At 45.0% G+C, this 17,840-nt stretch overlaps 1 protein-coding gene across 3 annotated transcripts in view; it reads left to right on the plus strand.

Annotated features, from left to right (window-relative positions):
* The first annotated feature begins 2,602 nt into the window (after positions 1-2,602).
* RANBP3 (RAN binding protein 3) overlaps positions 2,603-17,840 on the plus strand; it is a 49,930-nt gene continuing 34,692 nt past the window's right edge. For 2 of the 3 annotated variants that reach the window (XM_064637224.1, XM_064637226.1), the window contains exons 1-2: positions 2,603-2,798; positions 14,719-14,774. In XM_064637224.1, the coding sequence (XP_064493294.1) occupies positions 2,618-2,798; positions 14,719-14,774 (237 nt within the window). In that variant the 5' untranslated portion in view covers positions 2,603-2,617. Of the gene's footprint in view, positions 2,799-14,718; positions 14,775-17,840 lie in introns of those variants that run through there. The other variant, XM_064637225.1, reaches the window with a different exon arrangement.

The raw sequence follows: 17,840 nt of genomic DNA on the forward strand, positions 1-17,840 counted from the left end.
TGATTCTGAGGAGTATGGGCTCTAATTAGAACATGAATAGAGAGCACACTGTGACCTGCTGGTTCTTAAGGTCTAATGAGTGTAACTTTCTGAGGTACATTCTTTTTAAATCACTTCCCTCAAATAGGTCACATCACTCACTATGCTGGTATCACACATTCATTAGAGAAGCTCAGGACAGTAATTCCTATAATTAAAGTTGCCCAACATTTTCATGATAAAAACATGTTCTTAATTTCTTATAGGTTTAACGGGCATTAATACTGGGAAGCGAAATTTTCTGTAATGGATATCTGTATCAGGATAGGGACCTAAATTAAAAATGTAATTATTGTTTTTTAGATACTCACATAGTGGGTAATTACTCTCACACCTTTTCAATATTAGTGTTTGGCTCAGTTTGTAGGACATGTCTGCTTTGGGACAGGAACTTAATTCCATAAAGACTAGAGCTAAATCAGCCATATTGTATATCCCTGAAAATTACAGTTCTTGTGTGAATAGAGATATGCCAATGCTTTTGGCTAAATTCTCTGCACCAAATGTTCTCCAGGGAAGAGGCACAGACAAGGTCTAGACCCAGGCACAAACTCAGGCTGCCACGTGGACATCATGCAGCTGCCAGCACTAGTGCTCACCCCTGTCAGTTGGCAGTGGGCATGCACTGAAAAAATCTTATGAAGCTGTTCAAACTTTCAGGTCATGATCAGAGGATATGCTAAAACCAGCTTTAAGTCAGCTGGGCTCAAATAAAAAGTGTTGCAGCCTGATGCCCAGAGTTTGAGTGGCACTGACTCTGATTCAGCAGTGTTGGTGCTCTCTGTTGCGTGCTGTGACATCAGGTGTTCCAAGCCCTGGACCAAAGGCCTGCCTGCCACCTACTTTCTCCTTACTTTCTGTCCTGCCCACTCAGATTCCAGGCTCTGCACTGCTGGGTTGGTGATCTGTGCTGTCAGACCCCATCAGGTGCTTCCTGGGTATTTTCTTGGCTGTTGTTAGTGGTCAAAACTTGCATTCAGCCTCTAAAAAGTTGCATTTAGTCCCAGCTGCAGCTGTGGCTTTATCCATCATGATGAAAATCCTGTTCCTGCATATGACTACTACTCAAAATTTTACACAAAGGGCATTGAGGTTGTTGTCCTTCTCACAGCTGCCTTGTGGACAGGATGTTCAATAGACAGTAATATGGCCCAGTCCTCTCAAAGTTTTTCCTCTTCAGGGAGCAAATGTGATGGTGCTCACTGAAGAGTTGACAGCTCAACCTCCCTTTTTAGCCTCCTTGCAGAGACTTTGTATCTGGCTTTGCATTCAAATACTTTGTATTCAGACTCTGCACCAAACACAGAATAATTAATTAATATCAATTATTAATTTCCTCGAATAATTTTCTCTGCTGTGTCCCCTTTATTTTAAGTCTTGGATCCTCTCCAGAATTCAGATGATCTGACTACTAGATTTTTTTTTTCTAGACAAACAATAATTTTCCAAATCTCTTCCCCACACTCAGTTCCAGAAAGGAGAATTTTCTGCTGAGATGTAACCCCAATATTTCTGAAGCCCTGCTATGTGTCCCCCAGGTATCTGTGGATACCATGGCCAGAGCTTTACCCTCAGGGAAAACAGGAATGACTTGGTCAGGACCATGTAGCTTATTGACTAGTAGAAAGTTTATTTAAACCAGGAAGGATGACAGGACCCATCTTGGGTGAAAAGCAACACTCAATGGTATTTTTCTTCTGCCTTGGTAGCCAAAGACTAAGAGGTTAGAGAGAGTCTTTTGCTGCTTAAAGTGCCCCCTCGAATGCAGATGTGGCCTTCACTGATCTCCATTTAAAGATGCTGGAATGTGTTTGTTCAGTAACATCAGCCAGACTCTCTCTACTGTCACTCTGTGGCAATATAAAGCCCTGGTGCACCCACATTTTGAGCAGTGTGTACAGTTCTGTAGAGCTGGAAGTCACAGAGAACGGCAAATACTGATGTGTGGGATGGAGCAGCAGCCTCCCATAACTGAGGGTTTGAGTCTTCAGCCTGGAGAAAAAGCTCAGAAGGGTACGGTCCAGGATCTGAGGGAATGGCGTGAAGCTGTGTCAGGGCAGGTTTAGGCTGGATCTCAAGGAAAGGTTCTTCCCCCAGGGGATGGTCGGGCACTGGAACAGGCTCCCGAAACCAGTGGTCACGGCCCCAAGGCTACCAGAGCTCCAGGAGCGTTTGGACAACGCTCTGAGGGACAGGGTGGGATTGCTGGGGTGTCTGGGCAGGGCCAGGAGTTGGGCTGATAATCCCTTGTGGGTCCCTTCCAGCTCAGGATAATCCATGAGTCAATGTTCAGGCCGGCAGCGTCCCCGAGCAGCCGTTGCACGGGAATGGCTGCCCCGTGAGCCCGGCCGGGCTGCGGCACCGGGAACCGTTCACGTTCAGCTCACGGCCCGCTCGCCTGGGCCCTGCGGCCACGGAGGGGGGGGAGCAGAGGCACGGAGACCCCGAGGGCAGCGATCGGGCCCACGGCGGCCCCGTAACGGCCCGACACACGGGGACGGCGACTGGACTGCCCGAGAGAGGCCGCGGGGACCGAGCCCGACCGTGAGGGGACCGAGCCCGACTGTGCGGGTACCGGATGCGGCCGGGCCGGACCCGCCGCCCCCCACCCCCCCCCGCGCACGCGCGGTGCCGCCCCGGAGCCGCCGTCCATCGGCGCGTGCGCGGCGCGCGGGGCCCGCGGTGCGCGGCGCCGTCCGGCCGCGCGGTGCATTGTGGGCGCGGCCGAGGCAGTAAAATGGCGGACCTGGCGAACGAAGGTAGGCGGGAGCTGCGGCCGCCGCTCCCCGGCCCCGCGCCGGCCTCTCCGGCCCCGCGCTCAACCCTGGCCCCCCCGGCCCTGCGGTCCGCGCTTAGCGGCGCGCCCGGGCACGGGCCCGCCCTCGGGAGGGCCCTCTCCCCGCGGCCGCCTCGACCCCCGCGGGACGAGCGGCCGGACAAAGGGAGCGCCCGGCTGGGCCGCCGCGCTGCCCGCGGGGCGGGGGCCGGGCCGGGGCTGCGCCCACAGGTGCCTCCCGTTGGGCGGTGGCCCCCGCGGGGGGGCGGGACGGTGCTCCCTGGGCGCGGACGGCGGGCCCGGTGCCGGGCACGGGCCCCGGGGGGGGCTCGGAGCCGCTTTGGGCCCCGCCTTGTCCAGGTGCTTTTAGGACTCATTGTCCACAACTTTCGCACCGCTGTAAATCTTTCCTTCGCTTACACCCGTGTTAATCCTTTCTCTAGCTGAGAGAATAATAGAACCGGTTATATAAAACGAGTTGAGGTATGATAATAGATGTGTTATTTTTTTGAGCTGAAAACCTCAAAAATCTGTTAGTAAAGTGGTTTGACTTTTTTTCTGAAGAGGATTAGGAGAACCTGGGCTGCACCACTGCAGGATTTGGGTATTCTGCCCCAAGGTGTGTACAGGGATGTTTTAACTGTCAGTGGGAATCTGTAGTTTGCCTTTGGGAATGACAAATGTCCCTCAGTGTTTCTGCAAAAGCCAGTTTGCCCTGGCTGTCTCTGTTTCTCGTTCTTCTCAGGTAATGAAAGAGGGGAAGAGATGCCTCAAGGGAGGTGAATGAAGAGGTGCAAGACCCCTTTTTCAAGACTGTTTCTTACATTTGAACTGTGCATCAGTGGCAGTTATGGCTCTGATATTTATATTAAACAACAGGAAGGAAATATCTGTGGTAGGTGCAGCCCTTGAAGTTGAGGCCTACAAGCAGCTGACAATACAACTGCATTTAAGTTATTTGACAAATCCTGTGATGAAGCATGTGTTGGGCTGTTGGCTTCCAGACTCAGGATGAGCTGTCAGTGCCCAAGGAGGGATGATAAGTGGTCTCAAGAATGGTAGTAGTCAAATATGTGATGACTGTTTGTGAGAAACTTAATGACAGTATTTACACAGTGTCATTATAATGACCTTACAATAAATTTTGATGGGTTATTATGTTCTTTTAGAACTAGAAGCTTGGGAATAGTTATCTTATGTCATAGAAGCCCTTCATTTTGCCTCCCCATTCTGCTGGGGAGCATTAGGTTCACCAGTGAATTCCAGGTTACCAGTACTCATTGCATCTTTTGATGCCAACTTACCCCTATTTCTGCAGGGTCTTGTCTGGGATGGCAGGGGGGAGTGTGATCCCATCCTTACTTTTTCATCTGATCTTTTCAGACCCTTTTCTGCCTCCAGTGACTTCCCTCACCTTCTAATCCTTTCAGTTTATATTTGCATCTCCTTCCCGAGTTGTCACCTTCATCCTTTTTGTTCTGTTTCTTCTTGCAATAAGTATGTGATACAATCTTTTGTAACATTTAAGCGAGCTTAAGCGAGCTGGCTTTGGAACCGTTGTCTCCTGCTCTTCTGGTATCTTTGGCTGTTGTTAGTTTTCTTTCCTCCAGTTCCATTTTTGAGGCTTATGTTCTTCGTGTAACAGTGGAAATACATGCATTTTCTGGAATTGGCACCTTTCTGCTGAAACTTGGTGAATTCTGTTGTCTTTCTCCTCGCCTTGTTTGCAGTCTGTCATGGTAAGGGTCTTCTCAGGTGGCTGTTTTCTCATCATTCTTAAGCACTTCCATTTGTTTTATTTTTCCATTGTTGTAGGTGAATGTAGGTATTTTCATTTGAATATGTGAAGTAAATATTTTGCTGCTGATAGCAAAATATTTTGCTAAAATATTCTTTGACTTTCTGCTTCGTATCGGTCTTCTCATGTCTGAAGTATTTGATAGCTAAATGTTCATGTTCACAAACCAAGTGTGGTTACAGCAAAGCTCTTAATGCTCCTTAATCTTGATTGATCTGTACAACAGAGCTGTCTCAATCATACTGCACTGTGAGGAGTGAGGCTAATTATTCTTTGACACACAGTAGACAGGAGTACCTAGAATGAGGTTTCAGCCATTCTTTCAGACTGTGCAGTGTGTTTGAACAATAGCTTTTCTTGTCTGTTCTCTTGTCTTACCCATTTGATTACTGCAGCAAACCTTCTCCTGCCCTTGAAAAGTTCTGGGGTTTGTGCTGTCTGCCTCCTCTCATTTTACTAATGCAGAGCTTTTTTAACCTGTTTCTTTTACCATGACACCCCTTTGTTTCAATTCACTAATTGGTTTTTCTGTTTTCAACGGTATATTAGTTATCTTTACCTTCTAAGTTGATACCTCTCAGGCTATTGAATGTCTTAAATCACTGCTGAGCTGTCAGTACTGCCTCCCAGTAATCATTCTACTAATGTCCTTTAAGACTTCAAACTGTTTTAATGGATGGTCTTTCTGTGATAACTTTCTTCAAAGCTACAAGCAGTTCCTCTAATATGCTCATAACTTCTTTATTTTTTTCATTCTAGTTGTTCCTTGAATTTTTTCCATTCACTTGTCTTTCCTTTTTCTCTAGTGAGTTGGTGAAACTGTTCCCCTACCTCTTTGTAGTGGAGTGATGGCCAGCTGTATCTTGACAGAAGAAGGTTGTTGGATTAAGGGGGTCCTCTACTGCAGAGAAGGGGGGTGAAGGATCCTAGTGCCACTTTCCAAAGAAGTTTGTACTGTGAAGTTTCATAGGAACAGATCCTGGTCTTGGTATTGCCCCTCATGATGAGAGGAGATCAGCTGATAAGTGTGGAGCTGATGAAGAGGAGGAGGGAGTAACTTCTCCCCAGCTGTGTGAAGTTTGATCGACTTCGTTGCAAAGATTTAGTGACGTTGTGATAAAGGTTTTGGGGACTGTCATTGTGAGGTTAATTATTGAAAACCAGGATTTTGGAATGGTAGGCACAATTATTACTTTTACTACTGTATAAAGTGGTTACTGAATGCTCTTAGAAACTTTCTCTGAAGTCTTTGTTCTTTGGTGTTCTAGCTGGATCACGTCTTAAAACTGACACTTCACACAGGTGGCAGTGGAGTATCAAAGAGAACCAGCAGCTTCATGTCAGCCCTATAAATTTATGTGAACCCAAATGCTTTTCTCATTAACTTGCCACTAATACACAAGTAGTAATTTGCTTGTCTATAATTTGCTGGTGAAGCTGCACTCTAGCCAACAGGATCTCCTTGTATGGAGAACAAATTGCTTTATCTTTTCAGTAGCTGAACGGTGATACATCTTTTTCTCAGGGCTAAAATTTGATGGATGTTTTCACATTTCCCTTTCAGGAGGTGCCTGCAACTTTGCTTCACTTTATGAGGTCATTAAACTTACAGTTTATGATCATAACAGGTTTACTGTATGTAACTGCCTTAAATCAAATCAGAAGCTGGAGACCAGTGCTGTGGAAAGGGGCCTGGGGGTCCTGGTTGATGGCCAGCTGGCCATGAGTCAGCAGTGCCCTGGTAGCCAGGAGGGCCAACCATGTCCTGGGGGCATCAGGCCCAGCATTGCTGGCTGGGCCAGGGAGGGGATGGTCCCACCCTGCTCTGACCTGGGGTGGCAGAGTACATTTGGAGTCCTGGGGTCAGTTTTGGGTATCACAATATAAAAAAGATATTAAGTTATTAGAGAGTATCCAAAAGAGAGCTACAAGGGTGAAGGGTCTGGAGGGGAAGCCCTGTCAGGAGTTGCTGAGGTCACTTGGTTTGTTCAGCCTGGAGAAGATGAGATTGAGGGGAGATCTCATTGTGTCCTTCAACATCTGTCCCCCCGAGGGGCAGCAGAGGGCCAAGTACAAATCTCTTCATTCTCATGACCAGTGACAGGACTCGAGGAAGTGGCTGGAGCTGAGTTGGAGGAGGTTTAGGTTGGATATCAGGAGAAGGTTTTCACCCAGAGGGTGGTTGGGCACTGAACAGGCTCCCCAGAGCAATGATCACAGCACCAAGGCTGTCAGAGTTCAAGAAGCATTTGGCCAGTTCTCTCAGTCCCATGGTGGGGTTGTTGGGGTGTCCTGCACAGCACCAGGAGTTGGACTGGATGATCCTGATGGGTTCTGTGACTGTGTGAAGTGCACAGAAGGTGTGTGAACTGAAGCAGTTCCTTGCAGAGGAATCAGTGTCATTCCTGTGCCACATTTGTGTGATGCTTTTGGAGAAAGCATCAAAGAATTTGTGTTGTTGCTTTGAGGGAAAAGGCAGCACTCACTACTCTCTCTAGAAACAAGACCCTTTTTTTTCCCCATGGTGACTTCAGATAGATTAGTGGGTGGAAAGTTAGGCTGACAGACATGTCCTGATAATTCACACCCAAACACCATAAAGAACTATTTGATTTACAAGATAGAGCTATCTAAATGCTTTAATAACTTTTGTTAATGCTTTTTGGGAGTTCTTTATAAATATTTTACCTACATTGCAAAGTGTTTGGGCTCCCTCGGGGTTTTCTTCTTTCTGTCATGTGAAAATAAGCTATTTTTTTCCATTTTGGACTTGTGACATTTGCTTTATGTGAAGTTCCTGATCTAAAATTGTAAAATTACCTAATTTTGCAGAGGGTAACTTATTTCTATTAATGCCACAGGGGCTTGGAAAATGAAATAACACATGCTCTGCAAACACTTAAGATTTATGCTTTAAATGTGATGCAGGAAAATTTTATTTAATCTTAACTATTCAAGGGATTCTACCTTCCCAGCCAGCTGTGGAAATAACCTGCTAACTCATGCCATGGGAGACAAAAAAAAAAGGAGTTTGAACATGAATGAGAACATCTGATGTTTTACTTCATAAACAGCAACTTACCAAAGTTTTAAAAAGGAGGCAGAAGTTTCTCTTTTCCCGGTGTCATTTATGTTCACCATGACATCACTTGTGTGGTGTGGCCAGAAATGATCCAGTCATTGCTTGTTCTTTCTGACATGGCTGGACTTTGCTTGTGGGGGCCTTTTTGCAGATCAGCTCATGGAGTGGCATCTTGGTCTTTGCTTTCAGTCTCTTTGTAGCTACTGAAAGAGAATCCTGTGTTGTTATCAACACCTTTAGAATTTTATAGTCCTGCAAATTACCCGTATCTCTTAATATGTTGTATTTATCATGATTATTCTGCTCTTCATGCTGCAAATAAAATAAAGGTGAAAAAGACCCCAAGAACACTTTAGTGGCCTGCACTGTTCCCATAAGCATAATTAAACCTAACTTTGAACTTACATTTTTCTTGTCTCTCAGATAAACCTGATCAGGCTTAACAGGTGAGACATTACCACTGAGTATATTCACTCAGTTAACACCCTAATTGCTTTTCTCCTTTTTATCACTCATTCATTGTTCACAGGGGTGGTACACTTTTTCTCTCATTATAATGAGTTAAAGTTGAGTAGCAGTTTTCAACTTGTATGCTTCAGTTGTTGGAGAGTGCTTCTGAGATCCAGGCAAGGAAGTTCCTCAGTGCTTTGGTTTTTTTTCCCCTGCCTCTAATGTAGTTTTCCATGTAATCAGGCACTATTGCATTTCTCACTGTAATTTGGAGTAAATTTAAAAAGAAGGTGTTTGAAACATTGTAGTTCTTAGCTCTAGAAATTAATTCTCCTCTCAATAACCTGGCTACAGCACTTCTGGTGAGGTGTTGAGAGTTGTTTTCATGACGTGGGGCCTGGGCTCCTTCTAAAATGTAAAGATTAATGTGAGTCACCCAGATGTTTGGTGATCTGGGTTGCATGTGGTTTGAGGAGAGGCTGAAGGAACTGGGTTTGTTCAGCCTAGAGAAAAGAAGGCTTCAGAGAGGCACATTTGGAGCTTGTCAGGGTCTGTGAGAAGGTCATTAGAGAGACAAAATGTCCTTCCTTCATTGTTGGAAGGACAAGAGACAAAAGGTGAGAGGTGGAATGAGATGTTTAGGCTGGAAATAGGGGAAAGGTTGAGTTTTTGTGGTGGGGGTGGGTTTTTTCCCTGCCATAAGGGCAGTCAAGCAGTAGAAGAGATTACCCTGGGAGGCTGCTCAGCCTCCATCCTTGGATTTTAAGACCAGGCTGGATAACCTGATTAACCTGGCCTGACTTCAGGTCAGAACTGCCCTTACTTAGAGCAGGAGGCTGGACTAGAGACCTCCAGTCTGAATTATCCTGTGCCCTTATGGTGGCATGAGGAGAGACAATGTTCTCTGGTGAAGATGACTGCTTTCTTGGCCTTTGTCACTGCTTTGCCATGGGATTTACTCTGTGAGCTGAGAACTCTGCAGAGAAACACACACTCCTGCAGGTGTATCTTCCTATTTTCATAGAATCTTAGAATGTTTTGGGTTGGAAGCGACCTTTGAAGAGTTCCAACACCCCCCCAGTGTGCAGGGATACCTTCCACTAGATCAGGGTGCTCCAAGCCTTATCCAATCTGGCCTTGAATGTTGCCAGGGATGGAGTGTCCACAGATCCATGAAGCAACCTGTGCCAGTGCCTCACCACCCTCACAGTCAAGAATTTCTTCCTAATATCTAATCTAAATTTGCCCTCTGTCAGTTTGAAGCTCTTCCCCCTTGTCCCAAGTCCCTCTCCAGCTCTCCTGGAGCCCCTTTAGGCCCTGGAAGGGGCTCTCAGGTCTCCCTGGAGCCTTCTCTTCCCCAGGTGAACCCCCCCAGCTCTCCCAGCCTGGCTCCAGAGCAGAGGGGCTCCAGCCCTTGGACCATCTCTGTGGCCTCCTCTGGACTTGCTCCAGCAGCTCCACATCCTCCTGATGTTGGGCCTCAGAGCTGGATGCAGGATTCCAGGGGGGGTCTCACCTGAGTGGGTCAAGGGGTCAGAATCCCCCCCTCACCTGCTACCCCACCCTGTGGGGATGAGCCCAGGAGGGGCTTTCTGGGCTGTGAGTGCCCATGGCCAGGTGATATTGAGCTTCTCATCCACCAGTGTGCCCAAGTCCTTCTCAGGGCTGCTCTCAATCCATTCCCTCTTCAGCCTGTGTTTGTGCTTGGGATTGCCCTGACCCAGACACAGGGGTTGCACTTGGCCTTGTAGAATTTTGTGAGGTTTGCACGGGCCCACCTGTCCAGCTTGTCCTGGTCCCTCTGGGTGCCCCATCCCTTCCCTCCAGTGCATCAACTGCACTACACAGCTTGATGTCATTGGCAAACTTCTTCTGGCTTCCCTCAATCCCACTGTCCATGTCCCTGACAAAGATGTTAAACAGTGCTGGTCCCAAACTTGGTCTCCACTTGGGCATTGAGCTGTTGACCCCCACTCTGAGTGTGCCAGCCAGCCAATTCCTTATCCAGGGAGTGTCCCCTCTGCCAAACTCATGTCTCTTCAATTTAGAGACAAGGATCTCCTGTCAAATGTTGTGCACAAGTCCAGGTAGATGATGTCAGTCGCTCTTCCCTCATCCACCAACACTATCACCCAATCACAGAAGGCCACCAAATCTGTCAGGTGTAAGTGAAGCCATGCTGGCTGTCAACAGTCACCTCCTTATTTCCCATGTGCCTTAGCACAGTTTCCAGGAGGATCTGTTCCGTGATCTTGCCAGGTCTTCCTTTTTTCCCCTTTTCAAAAATGGGAGTTATGTTTCCCCTTTTATAGGCAGTGGGAATTTTACCAGATGGCCATGAGGTCTCGGTGAATGAAGATTGGCTTAGCCACTTCTGCCACTTCCCTCAGGACCCACAGATGCATGTTATCAGGTTCCATGGTCTTGTGCACCTTCAGGTTCCTTAGATGGTCTCAAACCTGTTCTCCTATAGCAGGTGGCCCTTCATCCTGCCAGTCCCTGCCTTTGCCTTCTGTAACTCAGGCAGTGTCTGGAGCACTTGTTGGTGAAGAGTCAAAAACATCACTGAGTCCCTCAGCCTTCTCCATATCCCCAGTAACCAGGTCTCCTATTTCCTGCCAAAGAGAGCCCACATTTTCCTAAGCCTTTCTCTTATCCCCAGTGTACCTACAGAAGCTTTTCTTGTTGCCCTTGGTCCCTTAGATTTTTTCATTCCATGATGCAGGGAAGGTCTAACATCTCATGGCTGCTGGAGGTGCAGCTGCTGCTGTGGTTGTGTTGACATGAATGGATGTTTGTCCAGCTGTAGGAAATAGGGTTGATATGGGAGAGTTTGCTACAGCTACTAATGCTCACGTATCTGAGTTAAAAATCTCACATTAAATAGTGTATATGAGTGTGTATATGCCTGAGCCATTGAGGTGGTATTTTCTGTTTCTGCATTTTTGGTTTCGAAGGCTGGTGAAGGAAGCTGAGGAGGTTTAACAGTACACATGTTTTTCTGACAGCACATGGGGCATTTATTGATAATGACTTGACAGTAAAATATGTTAAAGACATTTAGCCCATGAAAACCAGCTCTCGAGGTTTTTGTAGTTACTCAAGCAGGGTGAAATATCTGTAACTTGGGAATAAACAGCAGGAAGGAGTTCTGTGGATTCAGTTGGTTTTCAGACTGGTTTGACAGCCTACCACCATTCAGGTTTGTATGGGTTCCAGATATTGGGATTGGAGATGTACTGCCTCTGACATTAATTACTGAAGGTTTGCTTTCCTTCTTATGTGCTTGGACTTTCTCAGAGCACCTTTACTGAGACTGACTTGGTTAGAAAATTGACATTTTTTCTCCAGATCCTTGTTCTGCCATCTTTCTGCCTGCTTGTCTGGAGAAAAACGAAATCTGTTCCTCAGTTTTTAAGAACTGTGTGTTCTTACTGTTCATCTCTTGAGTGAAGGAGAAGATCTCATGTTCTCTTACATGTATTATACCTGAAGTTTTGAAGGCTAGGGGTTTTTCCTTCCTTTGTCATGCTTGATTTTAAGTTGATGAGAGTTTTGTGGACCTGGCAGATCTGTTTTTACTGTACCTCATCCTTCAGACAACTTGATGGAATGGAAGCACACTGAAAGAAAATGTGACTGTCTGCCCCTGAGGTTGGCTAGCACAAACAACAATTCTTTTTGTGTTTTGGAGTGGCACTTAAGGGGAAAAACTGAAGAACTATTGAACATCTGCATTTCTGATCTACAAAAATAAAACCTCTCTTCAGTCAACAGGGGAACACAGCATGCATAGGTCCTTTTGTAGGAATAACATTGAGTGCTAGAGAGCTCTACATAAATGCATTTAAAAATGTAACTAGGAATCAAGAACCAAAAGCTGAAGCAGGACATTTGAATGGAAAATTTGGCACTAGTGTATTTTACCAAGTGAGGTAATGGATAATTCAGGGCAATAATACTTGGCTTTTAATGCCTTCAATGAAAATGTTTCCCCAAAACTTAAATAAGGCTCAGAAAAATATGCTGTGTTTAATGAAGGTGGTCAGATTAGACAATCTCACCTTGAGCTGGAGTTAGGGAAATGTTTCCAGCGTTGTGATCTTGTTGTAGACTTCAGTGACATAGGGAACAAGTTGAAATAAGTGCCTGAGTAAGCTCTGGTGTAGTTGATAGCTGTGTCTGCTCTCCCTTCCTGATGGATGCCATCCTGTTGGTTGGGCTCACAGTCAGCAGGAGTGAGAGTGAGATTCCTGGAGCTTGGGTGCTGGAGGATTGTTCCTTCAGGACAGAGACTCTCAAACATTGCACAAAGTGTTCCCTTTTCCAGCTTGACTAACATGCCTGGCCATAGTTTGCTTTACTAGATGCTTATTCCAGTCTCATTTGTTGTAGCTGGACACAGTCTCAAACATTTGGTGTTTTTCACTCTGTTTTATTCTTTGTTTTTGCATCTAATTTTTTTTTTCTGTGAGCTTTCTGCTGTTCCTGACATCCTTCTTCTTTTTTCCTGAGCACTCAGTTTTCAATCACCAGACTCCCATCTCCTATTTTTTTGTGTTCTTTGCATCAACTTCCAGTCTTTTACCACCTGTCCCATGTTTCCTCTGCTCTTTGCATTGTTGTTGGATCTGGTTTTCTTATTGTTTGCTTTCTTCTCTCTCAGTACTTCAATCCATTATTAAGCATTAGACAGACAAGTGGGTTTTTTGTTCAGTTCTCCTCAGTATCAATGGAATTTGGTGCAGGAGTCTCTTGTAAGGTGTGCATGACACAATCAGGTGCCACATTCTGGCAGATCTCTGGTTTGGCAGAGGGCAGTGCTGCAGCTCCAGCACTAATGAGGACTAAACATCAGCACAGGGTATAAAGAAAGGAGTGAAACTGTGAAGTCAAGGGTTAAAAGCTCAGCCCTTGCCTGGGTGGAGCCTCCCACAAGCAGGTTATGGTGAGGTCAAGGGGATCAGAAGTGATTCCTGGTTTGTTTGGACACAGCCTGGTTTTTGGGACAGGTATCAAGGTTAAGGGTCTCTTGATGACCTTTGTTAGTTGATAGATTGTTTTTCACTTTTGAGCTGGATTGTCTGCATTGCTTTTATTAATAAACATTTTTAAGATTCAGCAGTACTTGATGGAGAGAAGAACTTAAAAAATAAAGGGAAAAAAGAGCAAAATTATGTAGTAAGGAGCCTAATTTCTTGATCAGTTCTACCTTTTGTAGAACAAGTTATGCCAGTCTTGCAAGATCAGTCTTGCAGTGTTTTTGCTGGGTATCCCTCTTAGATCCACAGAAGAGTAGAAAGATGCTCTTCCACCCTCACAAATAAATGCACAGTTCTTGTAATAATTTTCATAATTCTATGTGTATATCAGCTAAAATTTCACTTTTTCAGCCAAACTGATCTAGCAGCTATCAGTTCCCAAATGGACAATCTCATCCCCTTTTCCTTATATGCTGATCCAAGTGTTTTACTGATGCTGCAGCTGATTTATGGAGGATTTTACGATACTGTCCTATTTTTAGGTGCAAGGTAATTCTTCTTGATGGCTTTATATTTCTTTTTTATGGTAGCCTTTCAAGTTCTGAAAGCTCTAAAAATTTTAATTTTCTTCAATGTCTAGGTTCGTTTCTAAGACTGGAAAATTGCAAAAGTAGAACTTTTGCAGAGAAATCAGCCAAAGTCCATCTCTCCCTAAATCCCATTGTTTCCCTGCAGTGTTGTACTCATCTCTAGCCCTAAAAACAGGAGGGTTGCTGACTGCAGAGTGTGTGTGCACATACAACTCATGCACAAGGTGCATCAGTTTGTTAAACTGCTGGGAAAACTCCCCTCTGCTTTATCCCACACTCCCCCTGTGTGTGTATCCTTTGGTTCTTGGGGACATTGAGGTAGTTGTGAGATCATGAAGGACAATGGAAACACAACACTCATTCTAGAAATTAATTCTGTTCTTGGAAACTAAATGCCAATGTGCTTATTTAGAAAATAGTGTCCTGCTAATACTTGATTCAGAGCTTTAAGGAGAAAGCAGTTGTGCCCTTAAATTATGCAGAAAAGACTGGTCCCTCTGTAATAATATGCATGGAATATCTGGTTTTAGACCTGCAAAATGTTGATTTAAGACCTCTCTAAACCTTTCAGTGATAATGAAATACAAGTGTAATCAAGTGTCAGTTAGGTGACCTTTAAGGAAGGGATATGTGGAGGTGTACAGCAAACTCCCTTTTCATTCATGTGGGATGATGGGGAAGGAAAAACCTGTGTTCAGCTGGTGAACTACTGCAGCAAAGGGTCTGTTCCTCCTGAGGCACTGAAGTACAGTACAAGTACTAGTTGGAAAGACATCTGGAGGGGAAAGACAAATAGTTTCCAGATATTGATTGTGTTGTTCTCCTTAAAACACTCCTTTTTCCTTATATGTTAGCAGGAACTGGTAGAAACAATATGTGTAACTGAGATTTAACTGGTTTAAGGTTTCATTGTTGGTAAAGGCATCACAGAACGTAACATTTTCATATTAGTTACTAATGAATGTGGTTGGAAAAAACCCCAATGATTTCTCTTTTTACAGAAAAACCTGCCATTGCTCCACCTGTCTTTGTATTTCAGAAGGATAAAGCACAGAAGGTAAGGAGATGTTGATATAGTTTTTTATTTATTTTGTTCTTAGCCTTGACTCCTTCCATGGTGATCAGCCCTTTATGAAGTTGTGAAGTTGAAGATGGATAATAGAGCATTAACATTATTAAGGGACATGGGGCAAGGAGGTACTGAAAGGCTAAAAGTGGGAAGATGTGTGATGGTAGCACAGTACAGGTAGCTCCTCAGACAGAAAATGGACCAGTCTGGGAGAAAAAGTATCTGTGAAGGTGTATCTTGAACCTCTGGCAAAGGAACACTGACAGTTGAGTTGCATGAGAAATCTATAAAGTTTCTTTATCTGATAATCATGTTAAGACAAAGCAAAGCAAACTGGTCTAGATTATTGTTTTTCACCTCAGCACATTTAAATGTCTCTCATATCTTTGGTTAGCAAGCTGTAAAGTGTTAGTTACCTTGGGAAATGGCAATCCTGTTCCCTCATCTCCATATACTAATGTATCTAGTTCTTCCTGGTTAATAGTAAAAGCTATTAAGATTTGGGGGAGAGGAAAAATCAAGGTTACCATTGTTTCACTTGAAGATGGTGGGAACCCAGAGAAGTGTAATTGTGTACACACGATGCAGGTTCTGTTGGATCACTGGATTGTTATGTTATCTGTGCAGTCAGAAAATGTTTGAGTTGAAATACTGAACCATTTTTCAGTTGATAGCTTTTCTTTGGTTTGGAACAAGTGCCAGAGTTCAGCTTTCTCACAGGTTCAGTAGGCATACTCATCATCAGAGCTTGAAATCTTTTCTCAGCTTGGGAAGGATTTAAATCTGCTCTCCTAATATTAGCTAATCAAATTAAATCTACCTGAGAGTCAGTACTTTGAGGTGTCCTTTCAGTCAGATTTTTTACAGCGATTGTTTGCATGTGCTTTGGAGTGAAGGGAGTGCTGGTGTTTGCACTCTCCATTTGGATCACATTGACTTTTAGGAAACAGCTCCAATTACCCACTGTTGCTTAGACTGTTGCTGAAGTCCCTTCTGAGATCTATCATGGTGAGTGTCTTCCCCAGGTGTCCTTTACCCTGGCAGTGCCTCCATGGTCAGTCTGGAAGCAGAGATCATAGCAGTGTGCAACCCAGGCACAGTGATGTGGTCCTGTGGCCTTTTTTGTTGGCCTGGTCCTTACATGCCATGACAGTTCTTGTGCTCTCAAGTTCCTTCACGTTGTACCTTTGGTTCTGCACAGAGTGACACCTCCAGGGGCCTGCACAGTCCATGCCTTAGGCTGTGCAAGCTGCTGCATTAAGCTGTTGAGACAGATCTGTTGTACTCTGATAGATCTCAAGAAAATATTTATAAAAAAATATATTAGTTAAAGGCTTAATGTATTTTTTGGACTGGCAGAGAGGATCCAGGGAGAGATCTCTGTCTTCCCAGCTGCTGAGAATTCTGAGCACTGTGGTGCTGAACCAGTAGCTGTGTTCAGGACAACCTGTGCCCAGGCACAGCCAGAGCTGGGGGGTGAAGGGGCTGTGTGTGTCCAGCCCTGGGGGTTCCCAAGCACCTTGAAGGTTACAGGGGTTAGAGAGGAGTTAGAAATTAATCTAAATGCCAGGTGGTGGTGGTGCTATCAAGGGGGCAAGCCATGGTCACTCTGGACATGGAATAAGGTCTAGATTAGCTGGGGAATAAGGCTTGTTCCTTGAAGCAGGTCAGGAAGAGTCTGGATCTGTCAGTTAGTTGCCAGTTTTCAAAGTAGTAACAGGCATAAATGCTCATGTTAAAGTGTGTATTGTGTGGAAATGTAGGATTTTCTTAAAGGGGAAGGGAGAGTGATTAATAATTTTAGTAGCTTCTGTTGTGTGTATTTGACACTGGAGAGAAGGAGTGGTAGAAGCATCAGTGCTGTGCTTCTTGCAGTTTGATTAAATAAAGCTTGTGCCAGTAGCTGGTTTTTGGTGTATGGATACAATAGTTAGAACACAGTTCTGTGAGCCAAAAGTAACAACCACTTAATCTATACTGTATATATCAGAACCTAGCATTCAGGCCAGCTTTGATCAACTTAATCAAGGAAAGGTGCCTCAGGTTACACACTGGTTGAGACCTTTCACTGTATTTTCAGAAGGACATAATAGCTAAATGTTCCCATTAACAGTTAACTCCATTAGTATTTCTGTAAAAGGTGCCTGGTTAAGTGCATTGCCTGCCACAACAGACTATCCTTATTAAAGTTAACAAGGAAATTCTTTGAACAAAGGACTTTTTCCTAGAGCAATGTTTTAAAGAAAATGCCAAAGTAACTTCAAAATAATCATCAAACAGCACACTTCTTGAATATGTAATTTCTCAGTGTAAATTGCAGTTTTAATTTAGTCTGTCAAGTCACTTTTTTTCTGTTAGCAAAAGTGTTCATGGAGGCTTTTCAGTGCTGACACAGCAGTGTGACAGTCCTCACTGGGGGTGAGGAGAAGCACTGCATTGTGTGTTCAGTTGTAAGTGTGTATTCAGGATGATGGTTGCTAAGATGTTTGCCCAGTGCTCTTCCACGGGAACCAGGACATCCTGAGCAGAATTATTTTTTTGCAGAGTCTACAGGCTCTCTCAGTATTACAGCTGGGTTGATATAATTCAGTGGTCTTCCTGCCTTTTCTGAAACTAACAGTGTCTACTATTAAGTTAAACAACATCATTTTTCTGGAAATCTCTACTTAAGTTTGTACTTGTGAGGTATCACATATTTGGGTCACAGCAACCCAGTGGAACACTCCAGGTCTGGGGCAGAGTGGCTGGAAAACTGTGCAACAGAGAAAGACCTGAGAGTGCTGGTCAGCAGTGACTGAACATGAGCCCAGGTGTGCCCAGGTGGCCAAGAAGGCCACTGGCACCTGGCTTGTACCAACAACAGTGTGTCCAGCAGGACCAGGGCAGTGACTGTCCCCTGTGCTGGCACTGCTGAGGCACCACCTCAAATCCTGGGGTCAGTTTTTGGCCTCTCATGACAAGACTTTGAGGGGCTGGAGCGTGTCCAGAGAAGGGAACGGAGCTGGGGAAGGGGCTGGAGCAGCAGGAGTGCAGCCAGGGGGGGGTCAGGCTCTG

This window comes from Pseudopipra pipra, chromosome 27, assembly GCF_036250125.1.
Source record: "Pseudopipra pipra isolate bDixPip1 chromosome 27, bDixPip1.hap1, whole genome shotgun sequence".
NCBI classification, from domain to species: domain Eukaryota; kingdom Metazoa; phylum Chordata; class Aves; order Passeriformes; family Pipridae; genus Pseudopipra; species Pseudopipra pipra.